At 55.7% G+C, this 17,474-nt stretch overlaps 3 protein-coding genes across 3 annotated transcripts; 2 read left to right on the top strand and 1 right to left on the bottom strand.

Annotated features, from left to right (window-relative positions):
- Positions 1–108: 108 nt before the first annotated feature.
- MONBRDRAFT_22116 (uncharacterized protein) lies at positions 109–2,058 on the top strand (the record flags this gene model as incomplete). The annotated part of the gene is made up of 8 exons (XM_001742603.1): positions 109–274; positions 391–476; positions 574–633; positions 773–883; positions 963–1,105; positions 1,228–1,441; positions 1,596–1,688; positions 1,774–2,058. The coding sequence occupies 8 exons, from the start codon at positions 109–111 to the stop codon at positions 2,056–2,058; spliced, it is 1,158 nt and encodes a 385-aa protein (XP_001742655.1).
- Positions 2,059–2,158: 100 nt separating this feature from the next.
- Positions 2,159–6,011, bottom strand: MONBRDRAFT_35516 (uncharacterized protein; the record flags this gene model as incomplete). The annotated part of the gene is made up of 3 exons (XM_001742155.1): positions 2,159–5,004; positions 5,210–5,490; positions 5,944–6,011. 3 exons carry the CDS (start codon positions 6,009–6,011, stop codon positions 2,519–2,521), a joined length of 2,835 nt encoding a protein of 944 aa, XP_001742207.1. The 3' UTR covers positions 2,159–2,518.
- Positions 6,012–6,924: 913 nt separating this feature from the next.
- On the top strand, positions 6,925–16,734 carry MONBRDRAFT_5003 (uncharacterized protein; the record flags this gene model as incomplete). The annotated part of the gene is made up of 4 exons (XM_001742602.1): positions 6,925–7,794; positions 7,965–10,920; positions 11,095–15,425; positions 15,673–16,734. The coding sequence occupies 4 exons, from the start codon at positions 6,925–6,927 to the stop codon at positions 16,732–16,734; spliced, it is 9,219 nt and encodes a 3,072-aa protein (XP_001742654.1).
- Positions 16,735–17,474: the final 740 nt, after the last annotated feature.

Raw genomic sequence — 17,474 nt, 5'->3', positions numbered from 1 at the left:
GTTTGGGTGGTTGGACTCGCGTCGGATCGCGCGAGAAGGGGTGTGTGAGCGTGTGGCAGCTCGGCGGCGTGCAGGTGGAAGTCCAAGTAGAACGGAGAAATTTTTGTCATGGCCGACGATGCGACGACGTCTGCGGTGTCGGCGTCAGTGCCGGAGGCCGATACTCAGGTCGAGGGCCTGCAACTGGCGGAGCAAACCAAGGCCCTGATCATGAATCGCATCTCCGAGCTCTCCCAACAGGCCGCCGATGAGAAGCCCGCACCGACGTTGGAAGGTGCGTGCACAAATCGCTCCTGACTTGCTCTCAAGCCACGGCGAGAAGCTGCTTGCTTCGGTGGTCTGCCCGTTCATGACGCTCGTCTAACCCTTGCCTCATGCTCAAACGGACAGAGGAGCGCGACGCAGTCGATCAACTGCTGGCCAAGGCAGCACCAGATGAGCGCTACGAGACGCTGCGCAACCTTTACGTCTCCTTGGTGCGTCGTGCTCCCGTCCCACGTCCTGCATCGGCTCCAGGACAGACTTGCACCTCGAGGCAACGCACTCACCCTATCGACGCCCCCATCTTGATAGAAAATTTCCTACAACCGCGTCCTGCCTCAGATCCAGCGTATGCAAACCAAGTTCCAACAGGTACAAGCCCGCCCCGAACACGCCGACAACGCCGACACGCCAACACGCCAACACACCGCACACCTGCTTGTATTCTGGAGAAGTGTACCTTGGGCAGGGCAAGCCCTGTGCTGACTTGCCAACTTGTGGTGTTTCTCAGCTGATCAGTCAACGTGACAAGGCAACCGAGGAGCTCGAGCGAGCCAACACCGCACGCCGTACACTCGAGGAACTCTGTCGAGGCCTGCAGCAGCAGAACAAGCTCATCAAGGTACGGTCAGTGCACGAGCAAGCACCAGATCATCTTCAGCTTGTCTCACTTGTCAGTGTTGCTTGGGGCAATGCGGTAGGAGGAGAACGACCGCGTGTTTAGTGCCGCCGAGGAGAAACGCAAGCAGTTGTCGGCTCAGTTTCAGGCCTCACTGGATGATATTTCAGAAAAGATCAAAGCCGATGAAGCCCACAAGCTCAAGACAGTGCAGCAGAGCGAGGAGTGCGTTTTGCATCCCAGCACCCCCTCCACAATTTTTTTCTCAGCTTGCACGCCGCACATTCACCCCTGTAAATTCCAACCTTTCTTGCTCCTGTTTCAACCCCATTGTCACACCCCTCAAGGCTGCAAAAGAAGTTTGAAGAGGCAATGCAGCGCTATCAGCTAGGCGAGGCACACTACCAGAAGCAGCTCAAGATGCGAGATCTTCAAGTGCAACTGGCCGAGGCTAAGCAGGCACAGGCCGAGCTCTCCCGCAATGAACAGGTGACCATGGTGCAAGAGCTACAAACCAAGCTGAAAGAAAAGGAGGTGACCGAGTCGAGCCTCAAGACCCAGGTTGGCAGCTGTCCAGTCCCCGACTTGATCCCTTTACATCTCTGTACATGCCTGACCGTTTCGCGCCCTTTTTGAGTCCCACCCCGACTCACTGGACCCGCTCCTTGCACCTGCTCCATGCATCAATGCTTTGCGCTGGCTTTCCCGCTTTTAGCTGGCCAGTTATGCCCAAAAGTTTGAGCAGTTTCAAGAAACCTTGACGCGGAGCAATAACGTCTTTGGCAGCTTCAAGGCTGAGATGGAGAAGGTGCGCGACTTCTTCTTTCAGCGCCACGGGTCATTCTTGGTTGGGCTTAACCACGTCGCCCTGTTACATTTCCACCTTTTTATAGAAGGCCAAGGAGCTGAAGCAGCGCGAGGAAGAAAACTCACGTTGGCGTGTGCGCCTGGAAAAGACCAATGTGGCGCTAGCCTCGCTCAAGGCAGAGCATGAGGCTACGTTGCAGGAGAACCGTGCACAACAAGCCAAAACAGAAAAGCTCGAGCAGCTGTGCCGGGCCTTGCAGCAACAGCGCCTCGAGCTAGTCCAACAAGTGGAAGGGCTCAAGCCTCAGGCACCCGAGGAGTCCGAGGAATCCCCTGCGCCTTCTCCCGCAGCGGCTGCCACGGAGGACTAGGTGGTCCAAGGTATATGTATGATCAAGGATGAGGCACCGAACCGCTAAATGTGTGCGCGCGCAGGCAAGCGAGTGCCCACCAAGTATTGAGGCAAACCGAAAAGAAAGCACGGATTGAATTATCGCGTCACGCACAATCGACTTTGAAACCATTGCTAGGAGGGAGCGAGCGACCATAAATGTGGGTCGCAATCGATTCCAAGCTCGAATACAGCGGAAAACAAACGGGGCAAGAAGCGCACAAGGACCAACACGAAACAAGAGCAAGCCAGCCAGCCAGAAACCACACTTGAAGAGGGATTCGTCATATCAACAACAAACACGAAACACAGGAGGGCAACGGCAGACTCGCTCGAGGACACGGACATGCTCAAGATGCATGGCTAAGAAAAACAAACAAAAGCCACAACGTCATCGGCTGCGACCTGTCTATGGCTCGCAGAGCAAAAATTATAGTATGTTAGAAGTTGCGGCGACCTGCCCAAGAACCGTCGTGTTCATCTTCGCTGACTAGCAGGTCGATGGCTTGCTCAATGTTGAACTCGGCGCGCGTCAACGCATCGAGACTGCGTTTGCGATTGAAAAAGCCCATGTTGATGAGTCGGTTCAGCTTGTCTTCTTGCTCCGAGGTGAGGAAATCAGGAGTCGTTTGTGCCATGGGCGCGGGCACGGGCGCGGGCGCAGGCGCGGGCGCGGGCGGGGCCTGGGCCGCTGCACGGCGGGCCACTTCGGCACGACGCTTCGCTTCAGTGCGCGCATCCTCTTCTTCTTGAAACTGCAGGGCACGCGCCATGGCAGCATCCGACTCCATGTGTGACGCTGTTGGCGTTGTCATGGGTGGCACGGGGCCGCTGTATCCAGTGGCACTCGGAGAATAGTATGGTTGCTGCACTGGCGCAGCTGTGGCACCGGAAGAAAGAGTGTGAAAGTACGGCTGCTGCACTGGCGCCGAAGCCGAGGCGTTGGTGGCATTGGAGGACGCAGTAACGGCGGCAGCATACGGTGCATACGGGGTTGCACCGGTGATGGGATATGCGGGAGCATCGGCGTACGGGCCCTGAGGCTTCTGGCCATAGGCCGCGGGTGCCGATGGGGCCACATAGCAGGCTGCTGGGCGCGGTGATTCCTCCGCCGACTCAGTCTCAGGCAAGGCTCCGGGCTCGGCTGAGGTCGGAGCAGAAGGCTCAATCGACGCCGCGAGCGGCTCATCCCCGGACTCATCCATCGCCTTGGTCGGGGCGTTGGCCAAAGGCGTGTCCGCATGCTGCGGTTGAGTGTTGGCCTGCTGCTCGCCGCTATCGGCCTGCAGCATCAAGTTCACTTCGCTCAGATCACGTGCATCCCCCACGGCAGTGGTGGCCATGGTAAAGTCGGATGCGATGGAGATCAAGTCGTCATCGTTATAAGGGCGCATCTCGTGAACGCTCAGGTGGTGCATGTCTTCGTCCAACATGGACTCACCCATGCCTTCCACGGGGTCACATGATGTGTCAACCAATGAAATGATGTCATCGGCGTCGGCCACATTTTCAAACTCGTCAACTTGATCCCGTTGCAGGAGCATGGGCGTCCCAGTGCCCACGGCACCGGCCACGAGCGACGATTCCATCGAGGGTACGTGGTACGGCTCGGCTGCGGCAGCCACGGGGCCTGCGGCGACGGCGGCCGCAGCAGTCGTGCTCTGGCTCGAGGTCTCTGTCACCGTCTGACTGGCAGCCGTGGGTGGGGCCACCTGAACGGGAGCATCAAGTCGAATCTTGACGAGAACAACGAGGTTCTTCAGCAGCAGGGTGCCGTCTGGGAGGCTGAGACTCCACGTGCTGCGGAAGTTGCCCTTGATTTTCGGCGTTGGTAGCGTCAAGGAGGCCATTACCTCTTCGCCCGGCGCGGCCAGAGGTACGACACGAGTGCACCCGCTTTGTTGTAACTCACCGTTGAAGAGCGTAGTGCCTTCGGGCCAACGCGTGTTGCCCGAGTTGCGCAGGCGCCAAAACTTGGTTACGACAGAGTTGGGCCCCGTGCGCTCTGGCTGCATGGGCAGGTCTTTAATGACCTCGGCGGCAAGTTTACAGGGCTCAACCGTGAGGTCGACCCAGAATTGCAGACCCATGGGGGCCTGGTCAGAGGCCACGACAAAAGCAAATTTGGCCCAAATGCGACCGGGCTTGCTTGGGTGGAGCGGCAGGATGATGTTCACTTCCTCACCGGGGGCGCAGGCCGGCACCTTGGGCGCCGGGATGAAGTCACCTTCGATATGACGGCAAAGGACAAGTGTGGGGTCCCAGGCAACGTTACCAGAATTGCGCACGCGCCAGCGCTTGACATATTCTTGACCCACAATCAGGGTTGAGCCGTCCTCCATGTTAACATCTGCAACAAACTGACCAGCCAGCTGCGACCGAGAGGATGTCTCGCTCCCGTCAGCAGTGGCGTCAGTCTCGGCAGTGGCAGAGGCAGTGGCGTCAGGTTCGGCGGCGTCAGGCTCGACAGCAGCAACCATCTCTGGCTCAGTAGGGGCGGCTGGCTCCGTAGAAGCGGTCATGGGGGCAGTCACGGGGGCGGTAGAGGGATTGGAGTCGTTGGCCATGGTGTCAGTGGTGATCTTGTCATCCTCAGCAACGGTAGTTGTCTGGACGCTCCCAGCTTCAGCAATCACGGCATCGGCAGGCACGGCGTCCACCAACGCTTCAGCCAGCGCTGGCGAATCCATATCGGCATCAGCAAGGTTGATGTGCTCAAAGTCATCGGAATTCGAGTTGCCGTCATCAGATGGCTCGTTGTCATTGTCAGAGGCCGGCAAGTCGTTCGGCGCGTCGTTTGCAGATACTGCGGCCATGTCGCTCGCCTGGTTGGCCAAGGCCGCCGCGGGCGTTGCGCTTACGTCGCTGCTTTCGGGAGATTGTTGAACACGCGACCAAACAGCGTGCAGGACCTGGTTTTGCAAATCTAAAGCATTCAGTCGGACCACCGTAACAGGCATGAGTACACATGGATAGTCGTTCATAGCATGGTCCGTTCAAAGCGGAAAAAGAAGAAAGACAGAAGGAAAAAGAAAAGAAAGGTGGGAAAAAAAAAAAAAAAAAAAAAAAAAAAAAAAAAAAAAAAAAAGAGTCAGACCAGCATGCAAAGCGTGCGGCCGACATGTACGCACCGGCCATAAAAGTTGGGCTGAGGACACCCGCGATGGCAGCCCGCAGGTCATCCTCGGTCAGCTGCATGGTGCTCCGTTTGGCGGGCGCCGGCGCAAAGGTCACGTCCAGAACAAGCTTTTGACCCAGTTCACGACGGGCTTCACGCAGCTCGATGGTCGTATCGATGGTCACACGATCGCCGTCGCTGTCCACATAGGTGATTTGGTCTGCGGATGCTTTCGTGACGGCCTCGAGTTGGGCCACCAATTCCTGAATATCCGGCAGTCGCTCAAAGTGCAAACTGGAACCGAAAAGGCATCACCACAACCATGCAATCCAGGCAGCAAGCAAGCAGGGAAAGAGAAAAGTGAGTACCCAGCAAGATGAGCAGTGTCGAAGAGGCTCGAGCAGGCTCAAGCAGGCATACAAGCACAAACGCTCAGAGACAAATGTAACTCGCAAGGAAAGCCCCAATGATTCCAACAACAGCTGGCAGTAGCAGGCAAACGATGCTCAACGTGCGCGTCGAACAAACAGAGAGAGAAAGAGAGAAAGAGAGAGAAGGGGGGGAGCGACGCGAGAGAGAGAGAGAGCGCGCGCGCGAGAGAGCGAGAGTGAAAAGCAAAAATGACAAGCCTCAGCCACGTCACGGGTCGCAAGTTAACATGGACGGAGGCCCAGCGGCGACAAGACACGTCACACACAGAGGGTGCTGATCACACAAACACGGCGAGTCCGACGCTGCAACACGTACCGTCGCACACTGTCTTGCCAGCGAAATTTGACGACGACACTCTCGTCGCCCGTTGTTTGATGCGCCATGGCTATCCGCACAATGCGACGCTCCTTCCACGTCGTCGACAAGTCTTCAACACCGACCGGCAGCCCCACCCCGCCAAGAGAAGGCAGCCACCAAAATCAAAATCAAAAGCAAAAGCCAAAGCAATAAGAGAGAGAGAGAGAGAGAGCGGCGTCCCACACCGCGCAACACAACACTCCCTACAAAGAAAATGTTGAGAGTCAGAGAGAGGGACACACACACACACACACACACAAACAGCAAAGAGAGAGGTGAAAGCAGAAGGAGCAATAAGCCACTGTAAGACGCTTTCTGCTTGTGCTTGTAACATGATCAAGCACCACATCAACAAAAAACACTGCACAGGCATCACACGGCTCGTCAACCAAAAAGCCCCCACACATACATCTAATTATAGCAGAGCCAACCTTGGTGGTGAAAAAACAACACACGTAACTGCCACATCTTTTGAGCAGGGCGCATTATGAATTTGGTCTCTTTAATGTATAATACCTCATTGCTTTCAGCACTGACACTTGAAGCTGATGCATCTACTCATAAATGATCAGCAACAACTTACACACCATTTGTTAATAAAACGTCAAAAAGTACAATTCCTGCTTCGATAAATGATACACTTCTCATAAGAACCACCTCTCACATGTTCAACCCAGTCCGACTTTGGAGGCGCTTTCTTGGTGCCGTCCCTGCCACTGCCCTCACTGGTCCGACATCCCAGTCCGCCGCGATCAAATCAGCGGTCGGGTGGTGCCGGCCTGGCACCAGTTTATAAAGCTTTAGGACTGTTTAGGACTGTCCAAGTTCAAGCTTGATCGTTGGAATTGCCACGCGTTTGGCTGCTACCCCTCCGTGTCTTGTGGGCCCCGCTCGGTCGAGTGCCAGCACTGCTGCTGTGGTGCGCGCCAACACCGAGCGATGCCATCGCGCAGGAACAAAGGAGGGGCACGGCCCCCGCCGGCCATCGTCAATGCCATTTTGGCATTGCTGCAAGCTCAGCCGCAGCAGCAAATGCCCAGCCCCAGGTTCTGGGAGCAGCTCTATCAAAAGGAGCCCACCGCCAAAGACTTTTTTGCCCCTTTACAAAGCAAGAAAACAGGTCTGCAAAAAATTCCTCAAGTCCAGTTTGTCCATGATCCCGAGGCTGGCGATGTCGTGCGCCTTGCTCAAGCAGCTAGTGGCGGGGCGGCGGCGGCGGGTGCTAGATCCGCCACTCAGGCCTCCCACTCAACCCCGATCTCCGATGATGTTGAGCAAGCCATGTGCCGTGTCCTTGCCCGCGAGCCAAATGGCACTATGAGCTCGGCTCAGTTTTGGATTCAACTCTATAAAGAATGCCCACAAGCCCGGAGTATCGTTGCCAAGTACGCTTCAAAACGAGATGCTCTCAAGAACGTGTCCAGCGTGACTTTCATCGCCGAACCAGGCGCCAACGGACGCGTCGCCCTCTCAGATCCATCGTCCGCCGCTGCCCCAGCACTGCCTCAGGCCGCCTCCAAAAAGAGTGGATCAAGCTCGAAAAAGAGCGGCTCAGGCTCAAAAAACAACAGTCCTCCAGCCCCCACACCCCAACCGGCTTCATCTCAACCGTCGAGAGGCGACCCTCGACCAACACCTTCCAACGGATCCAGCGACACCAGAGGTAGCAAGCCCCGTGGACCTAGAGGCTACATAGGCAAGGTCATCGAAAAGGGAATTGAAGCCATGTCCAGACCCACAGATGGCAAAAGGCTTTTTGATCAGCTTCTGAAAGACTCACCTACCGACGCCAGCTTCAATCTCTTTCAGGTAAGCTTGCTTTGCTGATAAGGGCAGAGCACGAGCCACCCCCATCAAACTACTTTTTATTTTATACCGTTCGCCCCCTTACCCCCCCCCCCTCCTCCCTCCTCCTCCTCCTCCTGTCTCTTCATCCCATGGGATCGTTTCATCCTCACCGCGCCTGCTGGCTCGTTCAGATTGTAGATCGCCACGGGGATGAGGTCCTGGCCCATGCCCTGGCTCAAATCAACTCTTCGCTGGACGATCCGCTTTTGCGGCTGGCCGACAGACTGTGCGAGGCTACATTGACTGGTGAATATGTGCGCTTCGCCGGCCAAGCTTTTGCAACCATCATCAACTCGCCTCGTGTTCGCTTCTGCGACAAAGCTCGCGATGAGCTGTCACAAAATCGCCTCAAGAGAAAACGTACCCTGGGCCTCTTCCTGCTTCGAGCAAATCAATTCGATGGCAGCCTGCGCACCAACGACAAGCTCAAAGAAATCATTCAGCTGCTCACTGCCAACTCTGCCGACGAGGTGTTGCAAGAACTTGCCGTGCTCTTCACCGATCTTGCCGCCGGTCGTACCGAAGCAAGCGCCGAGGCCAGTGCCATTAGCTCCACCAGCATGGGCGCTACCATGCTCCCCCCCGGCGAACGCGGCCACGACAATGACCACAAGAATTTTCGAGACATTGAAATAGCCCCCACGGCTGGAGAGCTGGCTGACTTGACCATCCCATACGTTCCCTATTTTGCTGACGTTCAAAAGGCCACGACCCAAAGCATGGCCACCGCCACCTTTCTGGACCGCCACTTTCGCATCCTGCGCGAGGACCTTGTAGGACCTCTCAAGGAGGAATTTGGCGAAGAGCTGCGTCGGGACAAAGCTGCTCGGCGGCACACGTATGCCACCCCCCACCTCAACGCCATCAAGACGGAGTTTGGCCTTCGCTTTGTCATCTCGCTTGCAGCTCCGCCCATTCTTGGCAAACGCCTGCAAGAGCTCTCGACAAACAAGCGCAAGGACTTTCTGCTTGAGGGCCCCGGTCGCAAGGTTCTGGGTCAGGATACCCTACTCATCCTCTACAACCAAAAGCATGCTTCGGGCTGGCAGGGATCCCGCACCCCTACCCTCGAGGATCTCTTCAAAGGCATTGAGATTGTCGGCATCATGATCGTTTGTCATCGGCGCGATATTGCCACCTCGGGTTCGTTCAAGTCCAAGCCCAAGGAAAAGGGGAAAGACGAGGGGGCAGACTCATCAGCCTCGTCAAAAAACAGCAAGAAGCACCGTGACAAGCCAAATGAACCGGTCTTCCTTGAGGTGCAGGCCATGCTGCCCAACCAAAGCAACATGCCCAAAGTCATTGCAGAGGCCTACAGCCACTTACTCTCGGGTGTTCGCGATGGCAAGCTTTGTGACTATGCGTTCGCTGCCCAAGCTTCCTTTTTCAACTACGAGCCCGTGCTGCGCGCCCTGCAAGGCATGGCCAAGGTTCCTTTTGCTGAGGAGCTTGTGTTTTCATTTGCGAACCTTGCCGCAGACTCTGAAACGAAAGACTCTGAAACGGATGATGAGATCACAGCCACCCAACGACGACCACCGCTGTCCCCAATGACCTTGCTGCATGACCGGCCGGAGAGCAGCGCGCGCCAGGCAGTATTTTTCGGCATGGAACCGATTCGCATTGAAACGGTTCGCTTAAACGTCACAGCAACCCAACGACGACTCCCGCTGCCTCACATGACCTTGCCTTATGACCAGCTGGACAGCAGCGTGCGCCAGGCAGTACTCGCCGATGCTTCCCAGCAGGAAGCGCTTCATCACCTAACCAACCAGCGCGTGGTTCTGGTTCAAGGCCCCCCCGGCACGGGCAAAACCTATGTGGGCGTGCAGATGGTGCGAGCCATGCTACAGGCGGCCAAAGAGCAGAAATACAAGATCAAGATCTTGTGCCTCTGCTACACCAATCACGCTCTAGACAGCTTTCTCGAGTCTCTTTTGGATGCTAATATTCCAAAGACGTCCTTTGTACGCCTGGGCGGTGGTGCTAAGGTTAGTGAGCGGCTTCAAGAGCGGTGCATCCACCAGCTGCCCAAACGCAAGTTTTCAGGCGTGCGCGCTTCCCAGTATGGCTCATTGAAGCGCTCGCTTGAAAAATGTCAAGTCGAGATTGATCGAATTCGAGACGCGCTGCGGCGCCACTCCAAGTGGACCGGCAATGAACGAGAGTGGGAGTATGTGCAGCAGCACCTTGAAGATGAAGGCGATGACTATGAGATGGAGGAATTGTCTGTATATGAGCAAAGCGATGGTTGGGCTCTTGCCGGGTCCGATGGCAAAGCCGCCAGCCCAGGCTTTTTATGGCAACGTTGGCTTCAAGGCAAGTCAAATGTGCAAGGTCGATCCGAAGGTCTTTGGAAGTTGACTTTGCAGGAGCGCAAGGCACAAGCTCAAAGATGGAACGACGACTGGGTGCACAACCAACAACGACGTCTACATGAAAACTTGAAGGAGCAAGAAACCAAACATCGAACACTAAACGAGCTGCGCATGAGTCATCGAGCAGAGGAGATTGCAGACATCTCCATCATTGGGTCAACCACGGTGTCGGCCGCCAAGCAGGCTAGCATTTTACAGAGCGTCAAACCGGATGTGGTCTTGGTTGAGGAGGCGGGTGAAATTCTCGAGGCACAAATTCTGACTGCCTTGGATAGGTGTCAACAGCTGATCATGATTGGTGATCACATGCAACTCCGGCCCAAGGTGGAGAGCTACCGTCTGCGTGTTGACGCCAACAAGGGTTATGATGTGGACCGCTCTCTCTTCGAGCGTTTGGTCACTCAAGAACCGCCAAGCTTGCCCATGACTTGCTTGAACATTCAACATCGCATGCGTCCCGAGATCTCGCGCTTTGTGCGCCGGCTACTGTACCCAGAGCTTCAAGATCACGAAAACACCCGCGGTCGCCCGCGCACGCCCGGTGTGGATCGGGACGTTGTCTTTGTGAACCACAAGCATGGTGAGATGTCCGATGACGATGCTGCCGCTCTCGGAAGTAATTCCAAGATCAACGAACATGAAGTGGCCATGGTCGTGCAAATGGCTCGCCATGTGCTCTTGCAACAAGGCGTGGTTCACTCTGACATTGGTAAGCCCTGTCGCAGCCGGTTCGCATGGCATGGAACAAGCTCGAGCGTCTTGGTTTGGTTCATTCCTGCAAGCCCATGGCTTTTGTTCTTGGCCTCTGTTCGTTGCTGAGCGTTTGCACTGTTTGGTTTTGTTGTTCAACCATTTCTCACGCCTGCTTTGCCTTGTAACACAGTCATCTTGACGCCGTACCTGGGCCAGCTCTCGCGCATCCGGGCCGCACTTGCCGAGGCCAAGCTGCAAACGAGCGTGGGAGACTTGGATCAGAATGAGCTGGCTCAGCTGGGACTCGCGGACGATTCGGATACAGCGAACGATACCCCCCCATCGACACGCTCCGGCTCGCCAGTACCCGCGGACGAAGACGAAGCTCGTGCCTCGCTGTCGTCTCAGTCCAAGACCAAGGCCAAAGGCCGCACTGAAAGAGGCGATTCAAAGTCGAATCCGGCCAAGGGCCGCGGCAAGGATAGCGCCTCCTCCAAACCAGAAGACGAAGAGGCGCCAGCGCCACGGCCGCCCACAGTGCGCGTGGCCACCATTGACAATTATCAGGGCGAAGAGGCCCAGTATGTCTTCATCTCCTTGGTTCGCTCCAACCGTGAGAGAGACATTGGTTTTCTCAACAGTCGTGAACGCGTCAATGTGTTGCTCTCGCGCGCACGGCGTGGGATGTTTATCATTGGCGACCTCGAGTGCTTTGTACAAAGCCGTACGCAAAAAGGACGCAATCTGTGGTCCACTATCAAAGATGAGCTCGAGGAACAGCAGGCCATTCTCCCTTATTTCCCGGCTCGCTGCGAGCAGCACAACCAGCTGCTTGCCATGACAACGGCAGCAGACTTTGCACAAAAGGCGCCCGTGGGCGGCTGTCAGCAGAGCTGCATGGCTCGCTTGGAGTGTGGTCACGAATGCCCAGAGCGGTGTCACCCCGGGCCCCACGACCAGATTCGGTGTCGACAGATTGTGGAGGACCGCTGCCCTTATGGCCACCCGCTATCGCGCGAATGCGGTGACCTTCGACCTGTTCGTTGTAACGTTAAAGTTCAGCGCCTGTGCGAGCGGGGCCTACACACGATTTCCAACCGGTGCTTCATGGGCCAGGGCCTTCCTTGCGCCAAGTGTGCCAAGGCTATCAGTGCCGAGAAAGATGCTGCCACAAAGGCACAGCAAAAACAGTTGGAAGACGTGACGAGAGAGCTGCAAGAACTAGAGCAGTTACATGAAGAAAAGGTGCAAGCCGCCCAGGACCACGCAGCTCAAGAAAGATTGAAGGCACGCATGGCTCGCGTCCGCGCAAACGTTGAGGCAGCCACGGCCATGATGGAGCGTGGTTCAGGATCCAAGAGCAAGCCTTCCAAAACAGATGCCAAGGCAACCAGCTCGGCTACACCTGCCTCACAGAACAAGACTCTCCCGGACCCCGCAACTACCGCTGGCACAACCCATCGTGATCAAAACCAGCCTCGTTTGGTGCTTCCCAGCCCAATCAATCTTCCAGCGCCTGGTCCCACGGATACCAAAAAGACCAAAGCAGGCGAAACTGCCAAGTCTACAAGAGCTCCGGCCGCAGCCACATTGGATGCACCTGCTGAGGTCCCAAGTGTTGCAGCCTCGGCAATGCGATCGGCTGGGCAAAATCACGGTGGATCGGCTGGCAACGAGGAACAGATCCTGTCTCAGGTCTTGAGCACGTACACCAATGATCCCATGCTTGCCCACGACCAGCTGGAGCAGGCCTGTGCCAAGTATAAACAAGGCCCACCGCCGCTATCACTCTGTGTCCTTCACACTCTACTTGAAGAGGAGTTGGGTGGTACAGGCGATGTCACAGAGCTGCAACATCTTGTAGACCAATTTGTGGATGCGAAAGCCGATCGTCGGGCTGCCACCAATAATACATCTCAGCTGGGAACTGGTCTCATTTTCTTCATGGCAGCCATTCTGGCAGAAGCGGAGGGCCTGGGCTTTTTGTCACTCGAACATGCCACGATTGCGCTTTCGATGCTGCGCCCGCTTCGAGAAATGCCGGCACTCTGGCTCGAAAGACTCGAACGGCTGGGAAGCGAGCACCACGCCGCATCCATCAAGGCCCCCGCTGCAGCTTCGCCTCGAGTGGCACCGGTTCGTTTTCGCGCTCGTCAACGCTGGCAGGAATACGAACGTCGCAACGGCCAGACATCTGTGGCCAAGGTCATGCAGACTGTGCTAGGCATGGTGGGTCTCGAAACGGTTAAAAATGAGATGATCGATCTCGTCAAGCGCGTCAAGCTGGACGAGGCGCGTGGTAATGCTGGCCAGCCAAATAGCTTCAACGTGCGCTTTGAAGGCAATCCTGGCACAGGCAAGACGACGATTGCGCGTCACTACGGCAGTTTTTTGCGAGAGCTTAAGGTTTTGCCTGCCGAGGCGCCTTTTATCGAACTCACAGCCAGTAAGCTGATTCATGGTGGCGTCGATTGCCTCGACACTACCCTGACTGACGATATCAAGCCAAAGGGCGGTGGCGTTATATTTGTAGACGAGGCATACCAGCTAACCAGCGACCGTGCTGGTAAAAAGGTGTTGGACCACATCTTGCCCCTGGCCGAGAGCCTTGAGACCAAGTTTGGCAAGCTAGTGTGGATCTTGGCCGGCTACAAGCCGGACATGGAAAAGCTCTTTGAACACAACATTGGCCTGCCCTCGCGCTTTCCTCATCGCTACGTCTTTGAAGACTATTCTGATGCTGAACTGCTCAACATCTTTAAGAACATGCTCACGTACCAGGATGCCGCTGCTCCCAGCCCTCGCAAGGTGGCAAAGCCAAGCGGAAGCACGCCGTTCCGCCCGGCTGCTCAGCGGATGCGCCAGTTCAACAATTACTACCCACCACCCGTGGGGACTACGTCTGTGGACGACTTTGGCAACAAGTGGACGGTTTCTACGAATCAAAGCTGGTATGACAAGTACAGCAACACGACGGTAGACCCACAATCGTTGGGCCAAGGCGCAGACCTGATCGCACCAGATGGCGATACATGGACGTATGATGCTTCAAGTAAGACCTGGACGGCATCTTCTTCGAGAGTGACGCAGTCGCATTATCCCGGCTCATCTGCCCCCGCGCCCACGCTAACTAAAACGAAGCGGCCCAAGCCATTTTATTGCCAAAATGAGCTGCATGGCCGCGTGGCTATCCGGCGCCTGGGTCGGCGACGAGGTGTGGTTGGTTTTGGCAATGCCCGTGCCGTGCGTGTGTTCTTTGACCAGGCCCTGAGTCGTCAAGCCCGCCGCATCCAAGAGGAACGAGAGGCTGGTTTACAGCCTGACCTTTTTGAGTTGACACAGACTGATCTCCTGGGGCCTCAACCCACCTTCAAAGAGTTGACTTCTTGCCCAGAATGGAAAGAGCTGATGCACCTTCACGGTTTGCAGCCTGTCAAGGATACCCTGACAAATCTTGTGCAGCTGGTGGTGCGCAATTTCAAGCTGGAACTTGAGGAGAAGCCGCTGCGTGAAGTGGCCCTGAATCGCCTGTTCTTGGGCAACCCGGGCACCGGCAAGACCACCGTGGCACGCTTGTATGGTCGTATCCTGTCACGCTTGGGCTTGCTATCCAAAGGAGATTGCATCATGAAAACAGCCTCAGACTTTGTCGGCAACGTTGTGGGTGGCTCGGAGGAAATCACGCGGGGTATCCTGCAGCAGGCCGAGGGGTGCGTCCTCGTCATTGATGAGGCCTATGCACTGGCTCCCAGCCAGAACGGCCAAGGTACCGGCGACCCATACCGCACGGCCGTGCTGGACACTATCGTGGAAATGGTGCAGGCACGCCCTGGCGACGACCGCGCCGTGATCATGTTGGGATATCGAGAACAAATGGAAAGCATGCTCAAGGTTGCCAACCCAGGTCTGGCCCGCCGATTTCAACTGGAAAATGCCCTGACCTTCCCCGACTATAGTGATGCCGATTTGCTCAAGATCATGCTCGCCAAAGCCAAGTCCAAGGACCTGCGCTTGAGTTTGTCGACGGCGAAGGTGGCCGTGCGCCAACTGGCCAAGGCGCGCGCCAAGCCAAACTTTGGTAATGCGGGGGCCGTTGACAACCTTTTATCCGAAGCCACACAAAGACAAATGCAACGCCTGATCGCAAACCCGAATGCCGACGTCAGCCTGCTTCCCATTGATTTTGGCGTTGAGCGCGAAGGACCCGATGAGGCCAAGTTGCGCATTCTTTTTGATGATCTAATTGGGATGGATGGCGTTCAAAAGAAGCTGCGGGGCCTACAAAACCTGCTTGCGCTCAAGAAGCGCACAGGACAACCCGTCAAGACAATTGCCCCTTACAACTGGATCTTTACGGGTAATCCGGGAACCGGAAAGACCACAGTTGCACGCCGCATGGGCCAAATGTACCATGCACTAGGTCTCTTGCCCTCCGACAAGGTTTCAGAGTTGTCAGCATCGGACCTGACAACGGGTTATGTTGGGCAGACAGGCCGGGCCACACGCGAGCGACTCGTCGATGTACGTTCTGGCTTGTTTGTTCGTTTGCTTTTTGCGTTTGTTTTATGTTTTTGTTTTGTTTTGTTTTGTTCTGTTCTGTTCTGTTTTTAAAAGGCCCTTTGTTGCCACTTTGCTTCCATTGCCACCGCATACTGGCACAACCATACAATGGAATGCTTCGCTGGTGGCTCTGATCAACGCGCGCGTCCTTCATTGGTCAGCTCTTCATGCCTCACCCTCTCTTCCTCTGCATGACGCGCGTTCATAGGCACGCGGTGGCGTGTTGTTTGTGGACGAGGCCTATCAGCTCAACCCGCGGCGTGGGGGTACTTTTATGCAAGAAGCCGTTGATGAGCTCGTCAAGTGCTTGACGGAACCCGAGTTTCAGTCCAATATCGTGGTCATCCTTGCCGGGTACGAGGGGGACATGGCTGAAATGATGCAGAGCAATCAAGGACTGAGCTCTCGCTTCACGGAAAAGCTGCACTTTGAAGATTTCACAGTAGACAGCGTTACCCTCCTCTTGCGGCAGGTTTTGAAGAGCCATGACATGCCCTTGTGTGCTGGCGCCGACGAAAGACGTGTCCAAGAGATGGCACATGAGTTGACGCAGCTTCCGGGCTTCGGCAATGGTCGTTCCGTACATAATTGGGTTCAAAAAGTCGAAATGGCAGTGGCAAACCGCCTCAGCAGCGAATGCGAGGATGCCCCAGTTGAAGCAACGGTTGCAGACCTCCGCACAGCCCTTGACGAGATGCGACAGCAGGCGCAAGTGCCAGCACAGCCCTCTCGTGCTCCTACGCAAAGCGCTGCCGATACACTGCCTTTTGCCTCAGCCTCGGCCTCGGCCCAACCCCCGGTTTGGCGCACGCGTCAGGCCACCAAGACCAAACAGGCGTCTGCCGAGCGCGCCGAGTCACCCCCACCAGTTGACGAAGAGTCAGACTCTGAAGACAACAATCCTTTTGCGGGTTGTGAGCACAAATGCCTCCGCGTTTTGCAGGATTATTTGGATGAAGCTGGGGTTACAGATATGGAAGGGGCACGGGAGCTGGCGCGACTGCGCCCTGGCGATGCTCGCTACGAGGAGCTGATCAGATTGCTCATAAACGCTGGCTACAGTCGGGCCAGCGCTGAGGATCAGCTGGCCAAGTGGAAAGGTGCGCATGAATCCTTGGAAGATCTGCAACGCCAGGTTAAGCAAAAGACACAAACCTTGGGTCAAGAGCCAATCTGGCGCTGTGCAGTGTGTGGACGTGCTGATCGGCCATATATTGTCTGCCATGTTGCACCGTACATTGTTGGATATCGTCCCATCGCATCCCAATAATCGGTGTGGACACTTGAGAGATTGTTAAACCTGTGAAGATGCTTGGATATATTTGGATAGATGCTGGGATGTGGTGGGAACAGAAGGTGAAGACTTTCACAATTTATAATAATTATGATATCTTTTGTCTTTCATTTCGTGTCGAGTGGGATCTCACTTTGGCCCGTGGAGATTGCGAAGGTAATCGTCAAAAAGGCGTTTGAGCTCACCTCACATCCCAAGAATGTCCTGGTGCCTAAGCTTGAGCTATTGATCATCGGCTCGACTCGAAATGACAAGCTGATGCCTTTCACTCTCGAAATTCACGGGGAAATCATTCAGAAAGAAGTCAAGACTTGGCTATCAGGCCATTTGAAAATACGATTCCAAGCGCGTGGAACACTGTATGCAAGCTAGCGCTTAGTACGACTGCCGTGGCGTCTACGGTGGCGACCGCCGTGTTCCGGTGATTCGGTCACAATGATGTGGCTGTCCGCAACATCAGCACCGACCGCAGCGAGCTGAGAAGCCTGATGCTGGTGCAGACGCAAGTCCCGAACCTCCTCTTCAAGCTGAGCCACTGTTGACTGTAATGCTTTCAGCTCGTCTTTTGAAGATGCAACGGTATCCGCTTGGTGTTGCCGTGACTGTTCAGCATCCCGTGCAAGTGCTTGCCGCTCCTAAAAGTAGGGATGGGGGAGAGAATCGAGATAAGGCAATGAAGTTGAAAAGTGGCGGTTCTAAGCCACGAAAAAGCACCC

Source organism: Monosiga brevicollis, genomic scaffold (assembly GCF_000002865.3).
Source record: "Monosiga brevicollis MX1 MONBRscaffold_2 genomic scaffold, whole genome shotgun sequence".
NCBI classification, from domain to species: domain Eukaryota; class Choanoflagellata; order Craspedida; family Salpingoecidae; genus Monosiga; species Monosiga brevicollis.
Note: the sequence above shows the minus strand (reverse complement) of the source record. Positions and strands in the feature narration are given on the sequence as shown.